Source organism: Bactrocera neohumeralis, chromosome 6, assembly GCF_024586455.1.
Source record: "Bactrocera neohumeralis isolate Rockhampton chromosome 6, APGP_CSIRO_Bneo_wtdbg2-racon-allhic-juicebox.fasta_v2, whole genome shotgun sequence".
NCBI lineage: Eukaryota > Metazoa > Arthropoda > Insecta > Diptera > Tephritidae > Bactrocera > Bactrocera neohumeralis.
In genome coordinates this window covers 78119530-78138984 of record NC_065923.1, presented here as the reverse complement: position 1 = coordinate 78138984, position 19455 = coordinate 78119530, and the positions used below count along the sequence as shown (strand labels likewise).

Below are 19455 nucleotides of genomic sequence, written 5' to 3'. Positions count from 1 at the left end.
AATGCAATTTCGCATATACATATGTTGTTTGTATGAAGACGAAATAAATATATTTTTTACGTACTTACATGTAAAGAAATTGTTTATTAAAAAGAAAAAAAAAACGGTAATTGCTCATTTTTGTCAACTGTTTTTTGTATTTTACTTTAGACGTGATGCACTTGTTGCTGATGCTTGCATCTATGACATTTTCAGTTATTTTTTCTTGCAGCTGCTTTCGTTTACAATTTGTATTTTTGCTTAAAGTATTTTTATTTTTGCTACTATTTTATTTAATTTTTTATTGTTATTTCTTTTTCTATATTTTTTTTTATTCTTTTTTCACATTTGCTTTGTGTACATTTTCGTCATACGTTACAGTCATATAAATATTATTAAGATCTCTCAACAAATGTATGCATTTGTTTGCTTTAGTAATTCATATTTTATGCAACATGCCACTTGTTCTTGCAACATATAGTAAAATTTGTTCCATTGCCTCAATTGTGCAACTGTAAATATCTTAAGCTAATTGCTTATATAAAGGTAATTGCTAGTTTCACTGGTTAGTCGTAACAGTAGGTACTCTTTCAAGCCAAAACATATTTAATGGAAGCATGTTTTCGTCAATTTGCACTAACTTTCTGTTTCTTATGCTATTTTTATGCAGCAAAATTTATGTATTTGATTAAAATAATTTGTATTTCTTGCTTACATTTATACATTTTTTATAACTTATGCTTTCAAGCAGCTTTTCTAACAAATAAGTTCAGGATGCAGGCATTCAAGTTGCTTTAAAAATGTATATTCTCAACTCTTTCACAGCTAAAAGTCATTTTAGTTGTATAGTTTACGTATATTAAACGAGTTCATCGCTTCGATGAACATTTATTAGCGCATAAAAATTAATGCTAACGTGGAAAACTCGAACAGCTTGTTAAATTTTTTGCAAACAATGTTTAATGAACTATTTCGTCCTTTCGATGAAATTTGAGATATGGAAAAAATTTATTTTGAGTTATGCTTAGAAATTGATTTTAACGCTAATTTTACATAATTATCGTACCTTTTGTGTAAAATGAACTAGTTCGTCTTTTCGATGAAACTTGAGTTATACAAAAAATGTATGCTTAGTTAAGCTTAGAAAATAGTTTTAACATAGAAACTCATTTTAACGTGCATAAACGACGTTTGTGTATAATGAACTAGTTCGTCCTTTCGACGAAATTATTAGTTTATTTTGAGTTATGCTTAGAAATTGATTTTAACGCTGATTTTACATAATTTTCGTGCCTTTTGTATAAAATGAAATAGTTCGTCCTTTCGATGAAATTTGAGATATACAAAAAAATTATGCCTAGTTATATTTAGAAATGAAATTTAGCGTTAAACAAACGATCGTCTCTAATTTTTCGGCCTTTCGAAATTTGACTCAATTTTCATGCCGTATGATATTGAAATATATAATCTTTGTACGCTCAAAGAAAATATTTTTTTAATGTTTCACATTCATCCAAATAATTAGCCTAAATTTTGGTGTACATCCTTTAGATGCATGTTTTAAATATGCAGAAAATTTTCACTTTTCTTTCGCTTCTCTCTTGTAATAGCTGCCATGTTTAATGCTAACAACATTTTTAACAGTTATTTTTTAATATTCTCATAATTACACGCTTTATAAATTTGTTAGTAAACATCATCTACATATTTCATCAGTAGTTATCAACATTTTATCATATTCAGAACGCTAAGTTTTTGTTTTTTTTTTCATTTTCACTTTTGCTGCTGGTTATCAGCTAGTTTGCTTTGGTAAATTATGGTGAATTTATATATATAACTTGTCTGCTCCGTCTACAATAAAACTCACGATAGCATGCAGTCATTTATAAATTCATTTCTTTAAAAAAAAAAAAAATTGTTATTGTACTTTACTTTATTTACAGCATTTCAAAATCTCCAATAAGTGCACAGTTATGTAATTATTATTAACGCAGAATTTTAATGACATAAAGATATCTAAATCGGGCTCTATATAAACCTTCATACGTCCTTTAGAAGTATTTTCGTAATTTAGCTTTCTAACAAATATTTTAAAGTTTACACGTTGTTTTTGTGACTTATTCATAGCTAGCATATCAGTTCAAATTAAATGTTATTAATTGCTTTCTTTATGATATTTAATTTGTTACTTTTCTAGCGTAACTTCTCTAGGTTTAATCTGTCATCCACTACATCCAACGCTTGCCCACGTAAAATGCATTCGTTAATTGATTTCTTTTTACTAATTTTCTTAAAATTTTCTTAATATTTTTTAATTAATATATTTAAATAATATTTGTGTGCTTCAACTTGTTTGCACCGCCTTATTACCTACTAATATTATTGTCTGTTCAAACAAGCAAAGCTTGACAATTCAAGAAGTAAATTATTTAAAGAAAATTAAAAAAAATTGTAAGGCAAGTTCATTTTAGTAGTTCAGTTTTTGTTTAGTTTTTTTTTTGGAATTTTTTTTGTGTAATTTTTGATTATTTTTTTGGATAAATTTTTGGGTTATTTTTCATAAAATTTATATTCAAAATATGGGTTCACGCTTCAATGATGCTTATTAAGTAATAAAAAGCATTGTAATAGCATTATTATTTATTCCACAATACAGTGTAGCATTAAGTATACGTCGATTAGATGAAAATCTTAATAGCTGCATTTTCTTAGTCTTGCTAGTTGATATATAGTTTTTTTAAATATTTACAGGAAGAAATTATTATACGTCGATTGGATGAAAAAAATTTTGTATGCGTTTTTGAAAAACTAAACTCTAATTTTCCGAAAATTTGTTAACACAGAATTAATTAGGCGTCAATTCAATGAACAGTTTTGTATTTTCTTTAACAAACTATTTTTTTTGAAAATTAAAAAAAATGTACACGCCTATTGGATGAAGAATTTTAAATTTTTTCTTTAGAAAAATTTCGAATACACAATTTTTATACAAATGCATACGTATTTTTATACATACATACACCCATATTTGTAAAGCCGAGTTTCAAAATAAAAAGAACAAAATCAAAAAAAAATTATTAATTAATTTGTGCGAATTTGCTTTGTGCCAATATTTTTTAAATATAAAGTAAGTACGCCAAGAACAACTAAATAGAATTATTTTTATCAATAACAACCAATTGCCTATAAAATATACAATTGTTACAAATTTTTGTTAAAAAAATTTCATATTCATCCTTTCGGCGATTTTTTTTTAACTTAAAAAACATTAAATTTTTTGTTTTATTTTTGTGTAGTTGGAGTTGGTAGTTGCAGTTTCCGTGCTCTTAAATAAATGGCAAACAATATTTTCATATTTTTATTTAATAAACATTTTACACTCAACAATATCTCTTTACAAATACATACATACATATATGCATTTTCTTTAACATTTCCTTAAAAACAGTTTGTTGATCTCATAACAGCAAATTTAACATCTCCTATGTAATACATTGGCCTTCAAAGTGTCTTCACAACAGCTGGCGTTAACTGTAAAATTGCTATAACGTATTATAGCAAAGAAGTAAAGGTTAAACTGCGTGTCCTACAGGATGCTTAAGCAGTGGCTAACAATTTTTGGCCGGACTCTATATATGTACCTACAGTGTATCTCAAAGTGTAACTAATGTCGGTCAAATAGTTTTAACAAATATTGCAGTTTACTGCTATGATTTTCTCACGGCGTAATATTGTTTTAACTGTAGAAATGTGATTTTTGTTTGGTTTGTAGTTAGTGCTATACTTTTTCCACAGCGTAATATTTTTTTAACTGTAAAAATGTTATTTTTGTTCCGTTCATAGTTAATGCTATACTTTTTTCCACAGTGTAAGATTTCTTTTGACTATATAAATGTGATTTCTTCTTAACATTTCAATACAATATAGCGGAGTAAGAAAAGTCTACTTTCGTTTTAAAAATTTTTGTTCACAATTGTTGGTGAATTTGCTTTCGTGGTGAATTTTCTTTCATGGTAAATTTTCTTTCGTGCTAAAATTTCTTTAGTTGTGAATTTTCTATCGTTATGAAATTTCTTTCGTGGTGAATTTTTTTTGTGGTGAATTTTATTTCGTGGTGAAATTGTTTGTGGTGAATTTTTTCGTGGTGAGTTTTTTAACTATTGAAGTTTTTTTTAAACTAAGGGTAAAAATCAGTAAAAGATAGTATTTTTTGCGTTACTTGTCTACGTTTGGCGCTTATTTCAGCAATAGTAATGTCACAGAGCTTTTTCACAAACTACAAATTTGAATTTTGTTACAATATATAATTTTTTCGTCAGTGAAATTTCTTATATATCATACGTCTCGAGTTCTCACAGCAATTCTGTTATTATTTTATAACAAATATTTTACTTATCTATTCGTTTGAGCGTAACTACAGTGCTTGCTAATAAAATGTGCCTATTGAAATTTAATTTAAATTGTTTTAATATTTTCGTTAATAATATACATATATATTATGTACATATATTATAACTATTAGGATTGTAATTTGTTGAGTTTCTAAATTATTATAAAAATTTAAATATATTTATTATGCAATATTTATTACTTTAGTACTGTAACAGCTAATTAAAAAAACGAGCAAACATATCTGCCGTAAATATAAACATAAAACTTAATTAAAAATTAATTATTTTACACATATCTGTAAGTGTGTATGTATAGCCTGCATGCATATGCATTTCTATTTACGTATGTATGTATGTTAATTACACTGCATTTCGGCGCCGACGACGACGACTGTCTGACGCAGGTGATGACAATTCACAATTGTTTATGATTTGCTTAAATTGTTTGCGGTTTGCGTGTTTATGCACGAAATTTCGCTTGCTGCCACTTTTTTGGTTGTAAATTATTTGTATTTATGTGTCTAAGCTTGTTTTCGTTTTACTCAATAGCACTTCGTTGTACATTTACGTCACATTCTCACCCACACACGCACACACGCACACTTAAACGCACACATTCACGCGCTCACTCACACTCTCTCGCTAGCTTTAGTTCGTCGTCACACTTCACGTGCTCTTGACATCACAGAGGCGATCATACCACCAAGTCACCAAATCGAAAGGCTTGAAGTCGCTCAACACTGGGCTCGGCGGTTCGATGCAATAGATCGATGCGGTCGGTTGCGGCGAGGTGCACACCGATGAGGCGGCCGATGATGTTGAGGTGGATGCGATGGAAGAACCTGCTATAAGTTTGCAAAAATAAGAGTGTGGTTAGGCGAATTTTTTTTTTCGCATATTTTATATTGCATATTTACCAGAGTTGTTGTTGGAATCCGTAGGTTGTTGCACATGGCCGTTGCTTTCGAACGCGGAGTCGTAAGGATTATGCGCCACAATGACGTTCCACGCTGTGGATGAGAGCAGGAAATGGAGATTTGTAACAGTTAGATATTGAATTGACAGTTACAGAATAGATAGGTTGCGTAAAATGAGCCCTAAATCACTATTATATAGTAATGACATCGCCCCTACCGTGTCTAAACTAACTATGGTTTTTGAAATATCAGAAGAGAGGATATAAAACCGTTTATCTGCCAATTTTCCTACTGGGTTATGTTAGCCAAAAAAAGTTGTGAATCTTCTTTTTTGGACCGTGTTTTTCGTAAAACCATTTTGATGTTTTCACTACAAAATGTTTATATATAATCTCCCTTTAGATTAAAGCATAAAAACTGCTGTAAAAATACCCAAAATTGTTCTGAGTCACGCAACAATTTATAAAAACAAGGTTCTTCAAACTCAGTAACTGGTCTCAATGATATTCTTTAATTAAAAAAAAAATATTCTAGTCTCAAAATTTCATTTAAATTTATTATTTTTATGCTCTACGGCTCTGATCTCTACTGATCACTGATCTAAAAATAATTTGTAAAATAATACTTTCTTAAGTGTTTTACTTTTCTTCTTCTACTTAAGTGTTTTACTTTTTCTTTCTTGCTCGCAGCAACCGCTTGGCAACACATGTCTCATTAGTGTTCAAAAATCACTAAATACTATTTTAGTCTCACTTGAGTATCCTTTTTTTCACACTTACAGTCATTGATGTATTGCACAATCTCCTCATGCTGTGGTGTTAATGAGACCTCTTCTATGTGTCGGCCATTCGAGGCAGATTTTTTGAAGACAGGACGTGGTGCACTGAAAAAAATAAAGCAGTTAAATAATTTTTTAATAGCGCTTAAACAGAAAAATAATAATAATATGAAATAAATAAAGCAAAAAATTAATTAAATTTAAACGTACAGAGAATTTATAAAAAAAAAATAAAAATAAATAAAAAATATAAAAAATAAATAAATTAGAACATATGAAACAGGAAATTTTGAATTTTATAATCAAATTGTAAGCAACAGGTTATAGGCCCAATGACTTTATTTGTTTATATTTTATTATGAAAGGTTGTTGGGCTATAAAAGCTGATAAACTTGATTACTGCCATTTCATGCTAATTAATTTATGCTAAATTATTTAAATTTTTGTTAACTTTTTTCTATTTTTTTATTGTTAGAAATATTTTATTTTATTTTCATAAGCATTTCTCCATTCGTGTTTTGTTGCCACTTTAAGCTATTTAGTTGTTTTTGTAGCTGTGCTTTATAAGCTAGCAACAGTTTAATATTGGTCTTGCGCATTTTTCAACACTTGCAGTTGAATAAATACATATGTATGTATGCATTTCGCTCATATTTGCATTACATGACGAAGGCAAACAATGATTTAAGGCAGTAAGTCAGTCTAAGTCTGGCTCGTATTTTGCATTAATTAAATTAACATTTTATTTTCATTTCATGTCATTTGAGTCGGGGACCGGTGTTCGGCAGATCGTGGGTCCAGATGTAATTGGAGAATAAGTTTTTCTGACAGCTGTCAGCTTTTCAAAATAATTTTTAAATGAGAGATTTCGTATGAATAAAGTTACGATTTTCGAAAATAATGGTTTCCAAAAATTCGAAATTATGATTTTCGAAAATTATGTCTTAAAAAATTCGAAATTATGATTTTCAAAAATTAAAAATTCGCCAATTAATATTATTTTTATACAATTATTTTTGAAAAAGTACACACAAAAATTATTTAGTAACTTTTCTGAATTTTTTTGACTCAAAACTTTGATTTTGCTGTTATAAGACATGAAGATATTGACCTTAATTTTATTTTATAATGTATTTCGGATGAATAAAAGGCCAAAAAGGGTAATCGAAATGATGTTTTCTAAAAATTCAAAATTATGATTTTCGAAAATAATGTTTTGCGAAACTTCGCGAATTAATATTATTTTTATACAATTATTTTCGAAAAAGTACGCATAAAATTTATTTAATAACCTTTTCGAAGTTTCTTCAACTCAAACCCGTAATAAAATATGAAGATATTGACCTTAATTAATTTCATTAATTTTATAATGTATTTCGTATGAATAAATGGCCAAAAGGGGTAATTGAAATCAGGATTTTACAAAATAATGTTTTCTAAAAATTCATAATTCCGAATTCGAAATTATGATTTTCGAAAATCTCTTTTTCTAAAAATTCGTTAATTAATGTTATTTTTATGCAGTTATTTTCGAAAAGTAGACTTAAAAATTTTTTAATAACGTTTTGAATTTTTTTTTTTTGACTCGAACCCGTAATTTTGGTATTTTAAAATACGGAGATAGTGGTTTTACCTTTGTATCACAGTATATTGAGAGCTTGAATAAATGGCCCACAAAGGTTATTCGAAATTATTTGTTTCAAAATATCATATTCTGAATTTTCGCAAATTAATGTTCTCATTAAACAATTATTTCGAAAAAGTATACATAAAATTGGTTTCACAGCATTTTCGAATTTTTTTTCAACATCAATCTGTGATTTCTGTCACTTTTCAATGCCATAAAAACGATAATGTAGTTATTTATACCATTAGATATTTTAAATATATATTTTTTTATAAAAATTTACTCTAACCATACCCTTAAAATTATATCGACTGCTATATACCTTCTCGGAACTGTCTTTCAAAACATTTGCACACACCCCGCTTGTCTTATGTGCCTAAGTGTCACAATACACTTGTAGTTTAAATCGGCTGTGTACCGCTTTCACTTTCGAATTCTTTTCGTTAACTTTTGGCTTTGTTGTTTGTCGAATCTAATATCATCTGACCAAAGTGGTCTAAAGTCCGTATATATTTATAAAATATATTTATAAATGTACATACATATATACAACTGTTTACGTATGTTAAATTTGCTAGAGAAACATTTTGTGATTTATTTCTCTTGAGGATTATGGCCAATCAGACCCGCCTACAACACATTGAAAGTTCTATAAGCAGACAGAAAAAATTCTAGCAAACACTTGTTTAAATGAAGAGTATGCAAATGTATTGAAATATTTAAGAAATACCTACATTTTTAATACCTTTTGTCTAGAGGAAAATTTTTTTATGTTACTTAACTGCATTGTAAGGAAAAATACCAGCCGATTTTAAATATTTAAGCTACTCATATTTTAAGATAAGAATAAAAAAAAGTGAAGCGGCGGACTTTTAGCACTTTATTGTTCAGTTTATTTTGAATAATACGTCTTCCTAATTTAAACCGAAAATCCGGGAAAAATATATGTACTTACATGCATACTAATGTACAAACATTTGTGCGTTTAAGGCCGGGCATTGGTTAAGGTGTTTAGCAACGATTTGCGACTCTTATCAGTGCTTAAGGCAAATATTTAAATATTTCCAAAAAAAATATGTTTGATAATCCATAAAATATGGCAAAATGATTAAGCAATATTATAAACGGCTGGGTATGAAAATACCTATAATCTTTCAACAGTGCTGAGCTTGTTCGAAAATAAAGCAAAATATTTCAAACATTATTACTTACATATGTATAGGCATATAGATGCATACATACATATGTATATTCATTATATATATGTTCATTACATCTCAAAGTGAAATCTCAAACTCAACTGACTGTTTGGCTAGACAGCGGAAAACCGTGAAAGTCATGCATAGATAACAGTAAATTTGTACAAATAAAATAATGAGCTCTGCTAGCAGGCAAAAGGCAATGACGATAGCCCCAAAATTGACCCCTGTCATGAAGTTAGAAGCCGTTGACTGCAGCAAACAAGTGAATATGGAACAGCAGTGAGAATCTATAAGTAGGGGCATTTGATTATATACATATGCACATTAGGGTGATCCAAAAAAATGTATTCACGAATTTGATTATATATGCACATTAGGGTGATCAAAAAAATTATTAACGAATTTGATTATATATGCACATTAGGGTGATCCTAAAAAATTATTAGCAATTTTTTGTATATGCACATTAGGGTGATTCCAAAAAAATTATTAACGAATGTATAGGTTAACAAGAAAAAACACTAACTTCGGTTGCACCGTGGAAATATTTCGACAAATAACAATGTGTTCTACACAAGCACTTGATTCCGGTCGTTCGGTTTGTATGGCAGCTATGTGCTATAGTGATGCAATCTACATCTTCCTGAAGAAGATGAAGATTTCTAATCAAATACAATATTTTTCCATGCAAGCGCTTGATTCCGATCGTTCAGTTTGTATACCAGCTATATGCTATAGTGATCCGATATCGGCATTTACGACAAATGAGCAACTTCTTGGGGAGAAAAGCAAGTGTGCAAAAATTCAGACCGATATCTCTAAAACTGAGAGATTAATACACCCTGTTTAAGTCTAAAAGGGATATACAGAAAAAATTTCCCTGCATGGTTTCTGCAGGTTGCTTTAGTTTACTTTTAAGAGGTTTCGATAAACAGCAAAAATGCTATGACTTTGAACCAAGTTGTGAGAAAATTTTTTACATCCAGGGTTCCAAAAGTATTTACTTCAGGCAATGTCTAACATTTCCTAATTTTTTTTTTATTGCATGCTCTCAAATACATATGTATTCAGATAGTTCCCAATTTTTTTTATGTATCATTCAAAAATCTACAATCTAAGAATCACCAACATAATTTATAAATGCTTCGAATTTCCTACTGGGCATTCATTGATAGTATAAAAACACATAAAGTCATTTAAAAATGTGTTTAGCCATGCCTTATCGCCTCTAATATCAACCTTATCACAAATAAAGAACTTTTTCATGCAACCACGCAAGACAGGCCCCCATCGCTGAAGACCACGTTGTCGGAATGACGCAAACACTTAAATAGAACATAGCGATACGCAAACACCACACTACAAAAGTATGTATACTTGTAGTCACCTACAGTAGATTTGGGTATGCGTTTGCCTCAAAATACATATGTATATCGACAGTAGTGCTGCGGGTACTTAGATATGTATTTATGTTTTTAATCAACGCGAAGGCATCACCAACGGCAAGCATGTGAGCATTATTTAAAGTGAATGAATAAATATTGACTCTTTCGCATTGGTCATGTCCACGTGTTGCGTCTACGCAAAGGAGCAATGCCGGGCGCGCGTTTAAGTTGTTGCTCCAATTTGTAGACATATGTACATATGTACATATATGTAAATAGCTACATATACATATGTAAATAGATACATATTTGCTCGCATAAGAATAGTTGAGTTTGTGTTAACAATTAGCAAGTTTGGCTTCCTGCTCTAACGGCGACTACACAGTAGACATACATATGCATATGTATGCACGAGTCTATAGCAACGCGCATATATGTTGTTGTAAGTGTATGCTTTGTTGTAATTATCATTCTAATTTATTTGTATTACTACTTACTAATTTGTAGACGATTTTTTTCATAGCATGTTAAGTGTTTGAGTATACACTTAGCTTACTTCGGTGTAAAATTGGCTTAAATTTCTCCAAAATTTGCATGTTTGCTCCTCAAATTTGCACCCGGTGTATGTTCATAAGTGCTATCGTAAATTAGTGCATAATTCATGCAATTGGTTCATAAATCAAACAGACTGTATTATTATACTGTACTCTAGTCTATATAAATGATAATCGGAAATATTTGCATGATTGGCATAAAAAGTAGCGGAAATGAGACTGACTATGTATAAATTTATGACTTGCTATAAATCCAGCGATGATTGTATATTATCTTTTTTATAAAACTAAATATTTATTTATATGATTTTAGCGAAACGTATCACCATTCAAGAATGAAAGCTAAACAAATTTATATCAAAATATCAGGGTTTTCTAATTGAAAAAATATTCAATCGACTAATATTTTCAATCGATAAATCTCTCTGTTAACGCATATATTTTTGGGAATGCCGAGAAAAATAAACAAAAGGAACAGTTTTCCTAAAAAATATGCCGTCAAACTTGAAGCCGAAATATCATTAAAACAAAATACGTATAAACCGAGATAGATATTTCATTAGATAGCTGTCGGAAAAAACAAATAGCTTCAATTCGATCAATTTTAGAAAGTAGCGAATCGAAGAAGCAACTGGTTTAAATACAGGAGACTGTTATAAATATAGGAGACTAGTATAAATACCAGAAACTTATATAAACGCTTCGATTCGGCAAATTTCGGAAAGTAGCGTATCGAATAAATATCTGGTATAAATACAGGAGACTGGTATAAATACTGGAGACTGTTATAATCTATTCGATTCGCTAAATTTTAGAGAGTGTCGAATCGAACAGGCAACTGGTATAAATACACGAAACTGGTACTAATGTAGGAGACTTACTATAAATATTAGAAACCACTTCAGTTCGCCAAATTTTAGAAAATAGTGAATAGAACACACAACTGGTATAAATATATGAGACTGGTATAAATACTAAAACTTGGGGTAAGATGCTACAAATTTTAATGAAAAGTGGTTATATACTTTATTAAACTCTCTTATATATATTGTAGTATACTGCTATTATTTTTCACATCTACTCATATGCTGCTTGAAAAGCTAACGATGCCTGGTTAGATGTTGCTTATTAGTTAACCCGAAATACTCATATGACTCCCTTAATCTAGCTGCAATCAAAAGGCTTCCGAAACCATATGCATAGATAGACGCACTGTGCCGAATATCTTCAAGTATTCTGAATCTGGTAGGGGTCAACCGAACCCCTCATGCCTAACAATGAAGTGCTAGTTTATATAATTAAATAATGAAGTCTTCAACTAAAGTGGTTTTTCAATGCCAGAAAAAATTAAGATACAGTGAAATAAAACAAATGAAAAACTTCGTTCCAACTTCACACTTCGATGTGTTCATTGTATTTTGACAGTGACTTATTGGGGCAGAATAATCGATAACGTTTTTATGCAGGCAATCTTTGCACTCGGCACTCATTAACCTCACTCCCCTGTGCTTGAAGCATATGACTCGAAGCGGAAGCAAACTCTCAACATACATACATATAGATATGTATAAATACCTATATATTTATACATACTTGTAAATATGTATTTTTGCAAATTTGGACTTTGTGATTTTATTATCACAAGTTGATGATTTTAAAAGGCGTCAGAAATAATTCATTTATTTCTTTTCCATTGGACTTTGAGTGGCACGAAAGGGTCATGATCAGGGATGGAAAGATACTTGCCAAGCGCTAAAAGAGCAAAGTCATCTTATACATACGCACAAACATGGATTATGACTAGCACGAACAAATGAAGATTTTGCATACGGCCTGATTACACTACTCAACAAACCTGAAGGGAAAAATGGGCGACTGATGTACTAAGATTGTATAACAAAATACGTATTAGGAATTTTTCACTATCACTTTCGGTTTAAACAACCCAAAATTAGCGAGAAACATTCCCTGACATCACAGTGCGAAAATAACTGTAAACTAGTGTTATTTTTGAACGTCGTTGCGCTTTGTCCCACAGTCAACGCACTAACACAACGCCAGTTTTTGATGCTCATTTGATTGAGGTCGAGCCAATTGCTAAACTTCAAAACACGTAAAAGTGATAAGCGTTAAGAAAAAAGAGCAATGCTAATAAAAAAAATTTAAATCAAGTAAAGCAATTAAAATTCCAAATTTTATAACAACAAATTTAATTTAATTTCTTTCACATAGGGGCATATGAACACAGCTATACATATGTATATACACATATACATATGTAAGTATGTGCTTATGTATATATTTGTGTGCAAGAGATTTTGAAAAATATATATTTTAAATACATTTTGAATACATTTTCCTTAAAAAGTACACTTATAAGTGTATACGAAATTCAAAATACCGAAGATCTAGCGTCGAAGATAAATTTGTAGCAAAACAAGTCAACAGAGCGTAGCAACAAACAAGTTTATTTCAAATTCAAATCAATGCCAAATGGACACTTGAATTTCACAACTGTTTTCGAAATAAGTCACAAATTAATATAACATATTTGAAGAAATATATATCTGAAAATGTATGTGCATTAATGCGGGTCGATTTTTTTTTTATAAAATCGCGTAGGCGGGAAATGTTCTATGTAACATTCTGAACAACTTTGCCTGAGGAACTATGGGTCTCAAGGCGGTTTCGAAACTGCTATTTTTATGGCGAAGTTTTTTCGGAATCATTAAACTTTATTCTTGTCAGTTTTTGAGATATCTGTATGAAATTTAATGCATAAGAGCATTTTGTTATTCTATTGATTATTTGTCGGAAATGGTCGGATCGGAAAACTATATCGCATATCTCCCATATAGCCGATTATTCAGATATTTTAAACTTCCCCTAAAAAAAATGCTGACTCGAAACCGGTTTAAGACCCACCGTCTTTCAGTCAAAATTGTTCAGAATGATCCCTAGAACATTTTCAGCATATGAGATTTTTCCGTTTTTTTGTTTTCTGTAAATCGACCCGCTCTAATAATATATAGAAATATAAATATGCATATATTTGAATAACTGAGCGCGTTTCATGCAATATAAATATACACGCATACATATGTATGTACATATGTATGTATGTATGTTTATATTTGTTATTGTTTATCAATTTTTCTTGCTCACCTTTTATTCTCCGGACTATTAAGGTCAGAGGATCTGCGACCGCTCTCTTTGATTTCAAATAATTTCTCATAATTTTGCGGAACACCTGTGTGATAAGAAATATAAGCAATTAATATGCACAAAAAACACGAAAATAAAACAATAAAAACAAAAACATTTGCATAAACCGTAAATAAACTCAATAACAAGTTTTATTAACCACTTAAAGCTAAACTAGTTCCCAGCAGAGGGTGTGTTTCTATTTACATATATACATACATATATGCATGTGTGTGCGTACATGCATGTAGATTAGCCACTTGCTTTCTTAGCGCCATACGCCGTGTGTGCAATAATAAAACAACACAACACAACAAATATTTTCAAAACAGAAATCAAATTAATTGACCGATTTAGTTGGTTTTTTGTTGGTGTTGTTGACACTTTCGCCATTGCTATTGTTTTTGTCGTTTATGCTGTTCAACTATAAAACCGGCAAACAATAGAAATTCATAAAATGCACAAACACACGAAAACAAGTGTAACAACAACAACACGTTGCGTACCAGCCCACCAAAAGGTACTCGCAATTCACCAAAAATTGTTGGCGCTCTCCATTTTGCTTACGCTCTTTTACTCGGTTCGGTTCGGGGGTGTAGTCACTACACAGTAGTGCAAAATATTATCTATGTAAATACTTATGTCGGTGAGGGTGTCTTGATTTATGAGTGGCCCACAGTGTTTGATCAAAGTTCAAGCATCTAAAATTTTGATTATCTCATTTTTGAGTACCATTTAGTCAAGAAACAAAGAAAAAGGGTTAGCGCGTGCTACCGATACTTAAAATATTCAATTTTAAATGTTTTTCTTATATTCTAAATATAGCATGTACAGCTATGTTCAAAAAAATGGCACTGCTCATTTGGGAGTGAGAAAAAATTGTAGGTTTTCTAAAAGGGGTACAACTTGCTTTCGAATACTAATACAGGGTGTCCCAAAAATAACGCAATATTAAAATTTGGCACCATTTCACCTTGTATTTAATTCTAATTTTTATTTGGGACTAATATCAGCATTACCATCTGATCAAAATTGACCCGGACATAGGGAAATCAAACTTCACACGAACATAAAAAAGGTTCAACCAATCTAAGAAATAATTATTTATTAAAGCACATCCCAACTTCCATACCAAAGTAAAAATATTAAACCCCAATAAGTTCCCACTTCTATACGGCTCGGAACCTGAAACCTCCGGACACTGACAGCCAAACGCTGCAAGTTTTCACAAACTGATATATACCACAAGTGTTCCTATGTGGAACACAGAGCTTTTGCAATATTTGCCGCGTTTTCTAGCACCATCTCTACAGCGGAGTTGTGGTCACGCCCAAACCAAACACCCTCTAAACTGGAATTCTCAAAGAGAAATGGAACGGCCTCGGTCATGTTCTGAGATATACTATTCAGAGTATCGGCCAGAAGTCGTGAGAAGAAGAGAAAAGTATTGCCAGAAACAAACAACTTCACTTCTGCTGGGTGACAGGTCACAAAGGCATCGAGTGCAATGAAATAGTGGACGAGATTGCCAAGAAAGATGAACGACTGACATTCGAAAACATGAGAACTTGGGAAACCCATGCATTGTCTACACGATGATAAGAACAGAAGCATGGTAAAAAAATCAAAGCCCGATGGAACGAGCTACTTTGATGCAAAACTGCAAAAGTCATGTGCAAAACGGTAGATCGGAAGTACACAAAATTCATATTGGCACTTGATGGAAGAGACAATAGGAACATGATCGGAATACTAGCTGGTTACTGTCTGGTGGCGCCACACGCCCGCAGAATAGGGCTAACAGATAGAGAAGACAGCAGGAAATGTCTAGAGTGAGGCACCAAGCAAAAAAGGAGCATCTCTTGTGCACTTGTCCTGCATTAGAAAGACTACGCTGTAAGCATCTGGGGTCCCCACGGTATGATACACAAGAAAAGGTATCGATAGTGAGATCACAGGATCTGTTAAAGTTCCCGTCAAGCGCAGGCATACTAAAGAATGACTACTCCTCATGGAGCTAGTAACTGGACTCCAAATCTGGTCTATGCGACGCTCATTGGTCTACCAAACTACCCTAGCCTAATCTAAAAGAAAGAATCTTATTGCAGCCTCTTTTTGCACTGCGGAGCCATAGGACACAATTTAACTATCTATTCTGACTTTTGTATAATCTTTCGAAGAACAGTTTGTCAAAATTAAATATGTATCTAAAAACTGAAATTATGAAGAAGTCTATATTAATGTCCAAGACCTGACGAATAATACTGTTGACGGGACATTTACGTAACGACGTAGCCATGGTATTCACTAACAAAATTATCAGAAGAGAGAATTTTTGGTAGTACTTTAAATCCTTAGTATTCCTAAATCATGGAATTTGGTATACTTGGTTCATAAGCATCTTCTAACAGGCTAGCCTGTCTTACGTAAAATACTAAAGTTTATTACAAAACAACCTTATCGCCACTAGCCATAACCTAATGTTTTTGCACAAACTGACTTTGCAAACATGTTTTTGGGGGCCTGCTTCAGCTGCCATACTAACCGCACTCAACACGCTTGCACTAGCTGGAGCTGGCCGGCGGCAAACATAATACCCATGTTCTGCCCCACACCAACACCACGAAGAAAGAGTAAATCGCTAGAGAGGGTGTTGCGGCCAGCAACTGAGGAGCCAGAGTATTAGAGTATTTTCGAGAACATTATGAGTAGAAAGCACAATATTCTACCACAGAATGAGCGACAGCGAGCAACAACAAAGCACTCATATACTCAACACAGGAAAAGCGCTCACTAAACATGTGCTATGACCATGGCGGGCAACCCAGTGTGCGGGGTGTGCGGTTAACGCATTTGTATGCCTCGAGATTTTTGTGTGACATAACAACTTTTCGATTCCATTTCACGAAACATTTACAAATAGCTAAGGATTAGCCTTTTTATTGACATTTTCAAGGATGCGAAACGACTAACGGTGCTTGAACTGCTAACCGGATATGTGTCTTATTTTATTTTTATTTTTTGGACGCAAAAAAGAATTAAACTAATAAGTTGGCTACTAACCTCTGCGTGTTTTGGCCACAATCTTGCTGGGGCCTTTGGATACGGTCAACATCTTACGGCGCTGCTGATGAGGACAACGTGCTTAGGAAAATTTTCACTTGCACTTTTTCTGTATATCGCGCGTCGAGGGCTGCTGGCGGCTGGGGGATACGCTGCAGCAACGGACAACGTAAGGGCGCGTGTTTGTTGGCGAGAAATTTCCAATTTAAATGCACAATGCTTCGAGAATCGCGTTCATAAAATTGCACTCGTAACCGTCGCGCAATTTAATGCTTTCAATTATACTTAGACCTATACATATAGACAGCTATATGCACTGCTGAAATTCTTTGCCCTTGCCTCGTCTGGCCAGCGACCGCGCTTGTCCTTAACTGTGACCACTTTGTCCACAATGCCTGCGCATTAATAGCACTTACTCGCCTTTATTTGTTAATAAATCAGAATAATGCTCGATTTATGGCTTTTTTATCTATATTTACGCTATTTTTACAATATCTTGTAATTTTTATTTGTTTTTGTTATTTATTTTAGATTCGTAATATGCGACATTCAAAGCGGTAGAAGAAAAAAAATTTACTTTGATTTCATCAGAACTTCAAACTATTTCCAGAACTGTATAACACAAATAGTTGTCGGCACTTGAACACTTTATTAGCCCGCTGCTTTACATAATATACGTGATTTTTGTTTTTGCAGCCGAAAACTCGGTTTAATGTTATGTAGCCGCTAATGGTGGGCAAAGAAAAACAATGTGCATTTCATTGACAATGGGCTGCTGATTGGAGTTATTTGATTTTATTGTATAATTCACCACTACCACGAATTGTCTTGTCGCTGTCGCTATATAATAAGTCTTACGTTGTTCGAATGTTCTTCAATTTATCTCACGAGCATATAGTATGTATGTAATCTGTCACCTCAACCAATACCGTTGTTAATTTCTCAACATATGAAAATCAACTGACAGCCATGCCGGCCAAACACCCCACATTATACGCCGACACAGCGCTCCACCAATTGAGGGTCTCAAAGTTGTGTAGGAAAATGTTTAATGCAGTTCCACATGCTGTGCTGCGCTCTCCCCACACTCACTCACTTGCACACACACACACACAGTATAGCAAAAGTCAAATGCTGCTGCTCGCTCCCCACTACCCCCCGCTATACTTTTGTATTCTTAACCTAACGAAACAGCTGTTTTTGTGTTGTGTAATCAGTTATGCCGACGAGAATAGCGGCACTGATAACAAAATCACATGTGTTATATTCACCACTATTTCGTAATGGTTGTTGTATGTGCTGTGTTAAGTAGTTGAGACACATACCTTGCATACATGCACCTTGCATGAGACATACCTTGGTACGCTTGTCGAATGTTTACTTAAAATAATTTGTAGCGTTGATAAAAAAGAAAAATATGAAGATATTTGATTTATGAACTATAAAACTACTGCGCGGATAAACTATATTTCCTCCGCCATAAAATGGTCTAACACTAGTTTTGAAAAGTGAAATATATGTATATAGTATCCGACAAAACTATGTGTACCCTATGAACGTTAAGACCAAAAAGTGTATCTATAGAGAAATGATATTTATTGATTTGGTTGAAGTAGCGATTGTAGTATGTTTTCCCAAGAGTCTTACGATTTTACTCTCATCAATCCAAAATACTTATTTCAAAAATTGGCTGCCTTTGATAATACTTTTTGGCAAATTCCATTCGCACCTTCAAGTTCTTTTTCCTGATGAAAGGCTTTCTCATCTTGTAGTGGTTGGAATAACCGCCTACTCGGATTATCCGCTGAATTGTTCGCTCAGCAACATTGATTTGAAGGCACTGCTGAATAAATTGAGTCTTCATTCGCCTCTCTTAATATTTTAGTCTCTTCGCGAGCAGTGGTTACCCGTGAGCGGCCTGATCTTGTCGCATTCTATAGTCAACGATTTTTTGTAATTTTCGATCCCTTTGTGCATTGTGGCCTTGCTTCTAGAATATTTTTTTGCGATTCTATACCTGACCAGAGTTGCCAAGGAATCCGTCTGTCTTTTGTATTTGTTTAAGCCGCGTCTGAGTAAAAATTAAGTGTGAGTTAAATTGAGGAGAGTGCGTTTTTTATATTACAAAGCTTTTTTCGGCTCAGGTAGTTCTGGAGGTTTCTAAACTACCTTCAAACTGAATACACGGCATTCAATACAAAAGACTACGGTTCGATTCGCGGTACGCTTTTGACAGTTTGAGCTGAAAACAAGGATTAAATTAACCCTAGCCTAAATTTCGGCGCCAGTAGTACTCGTCTGTAGCAGTTATTGTTCGAACGCAGTTGTCTTTAAAAAGGTTTGACCTTGAAAACT

At 32.5% G+C, this 19455-nt stretch overlaps 1 protein-coding gene across 2 annotated transcripts; it reads right to left on the bottom strand.

The window, feature by feature from the left end:
- Positions 1-110: 110 nt before the first annotated feature.
- Positions 111-18097, bottom strand: LOC126761247 (uncharacterized). 2 transcript variants are annotated; one of them, XR_007667347.1, is made up of 6 exons: positions 17101-18097; positions 13999-14083; positions 6067-6170; positions 5288-5380; positions 3835-5215; positions 111-3762 (listed from the first exon to the last, which is right to left on the bottom strand). XR_007667347.1 is itself a non-coding variant. In XM_050477244.1 (5 exons), exons 1-5 carry the CDS (start codon positions 17150-17152, stop codon positions 5037-5039), a joined length of 513 nt encoding a protein of 170 aa, XP_050333201.1. In that variant the 5' UTR covers positions 17153-18097; the 3' UTR covers positions 111-5036. The 2 variants fall into 2 exon arrangements, 1 of the variants encoding a protein (XP_050333201.1); XM_050477244.1 differs by having other exon boundaries at positions 111-5215.
- Between the last annotated feature and the right edge of the window lie 1358 nt (positions 18098-19455).

Bases quoted from the DNA above. Each gene is read 5' to 3' on its own strand.
- LOC126761247 (XM_050477244.1), bottom strand. From the start codon at position 17,152: ATGTTGACCGTATCCAAAGGCCCCAGCAAGATTGTGGCCAAAACACGC. The intron at 14,084-17,100 runs GTTAGTAGCCAA...CTTATCACACAG, and splicing joins TGTGGCCAAAACACGCAGAG to GTGTTCCGCAAAATTATGAG. The intron at 6,171-13,998 runs GTGAGCAAGAAA...TATTTTTTTCAG, and splicing joins AATAGTCCGGAGAATAAAAG to TGCACCACGTCCTGTCTTCA.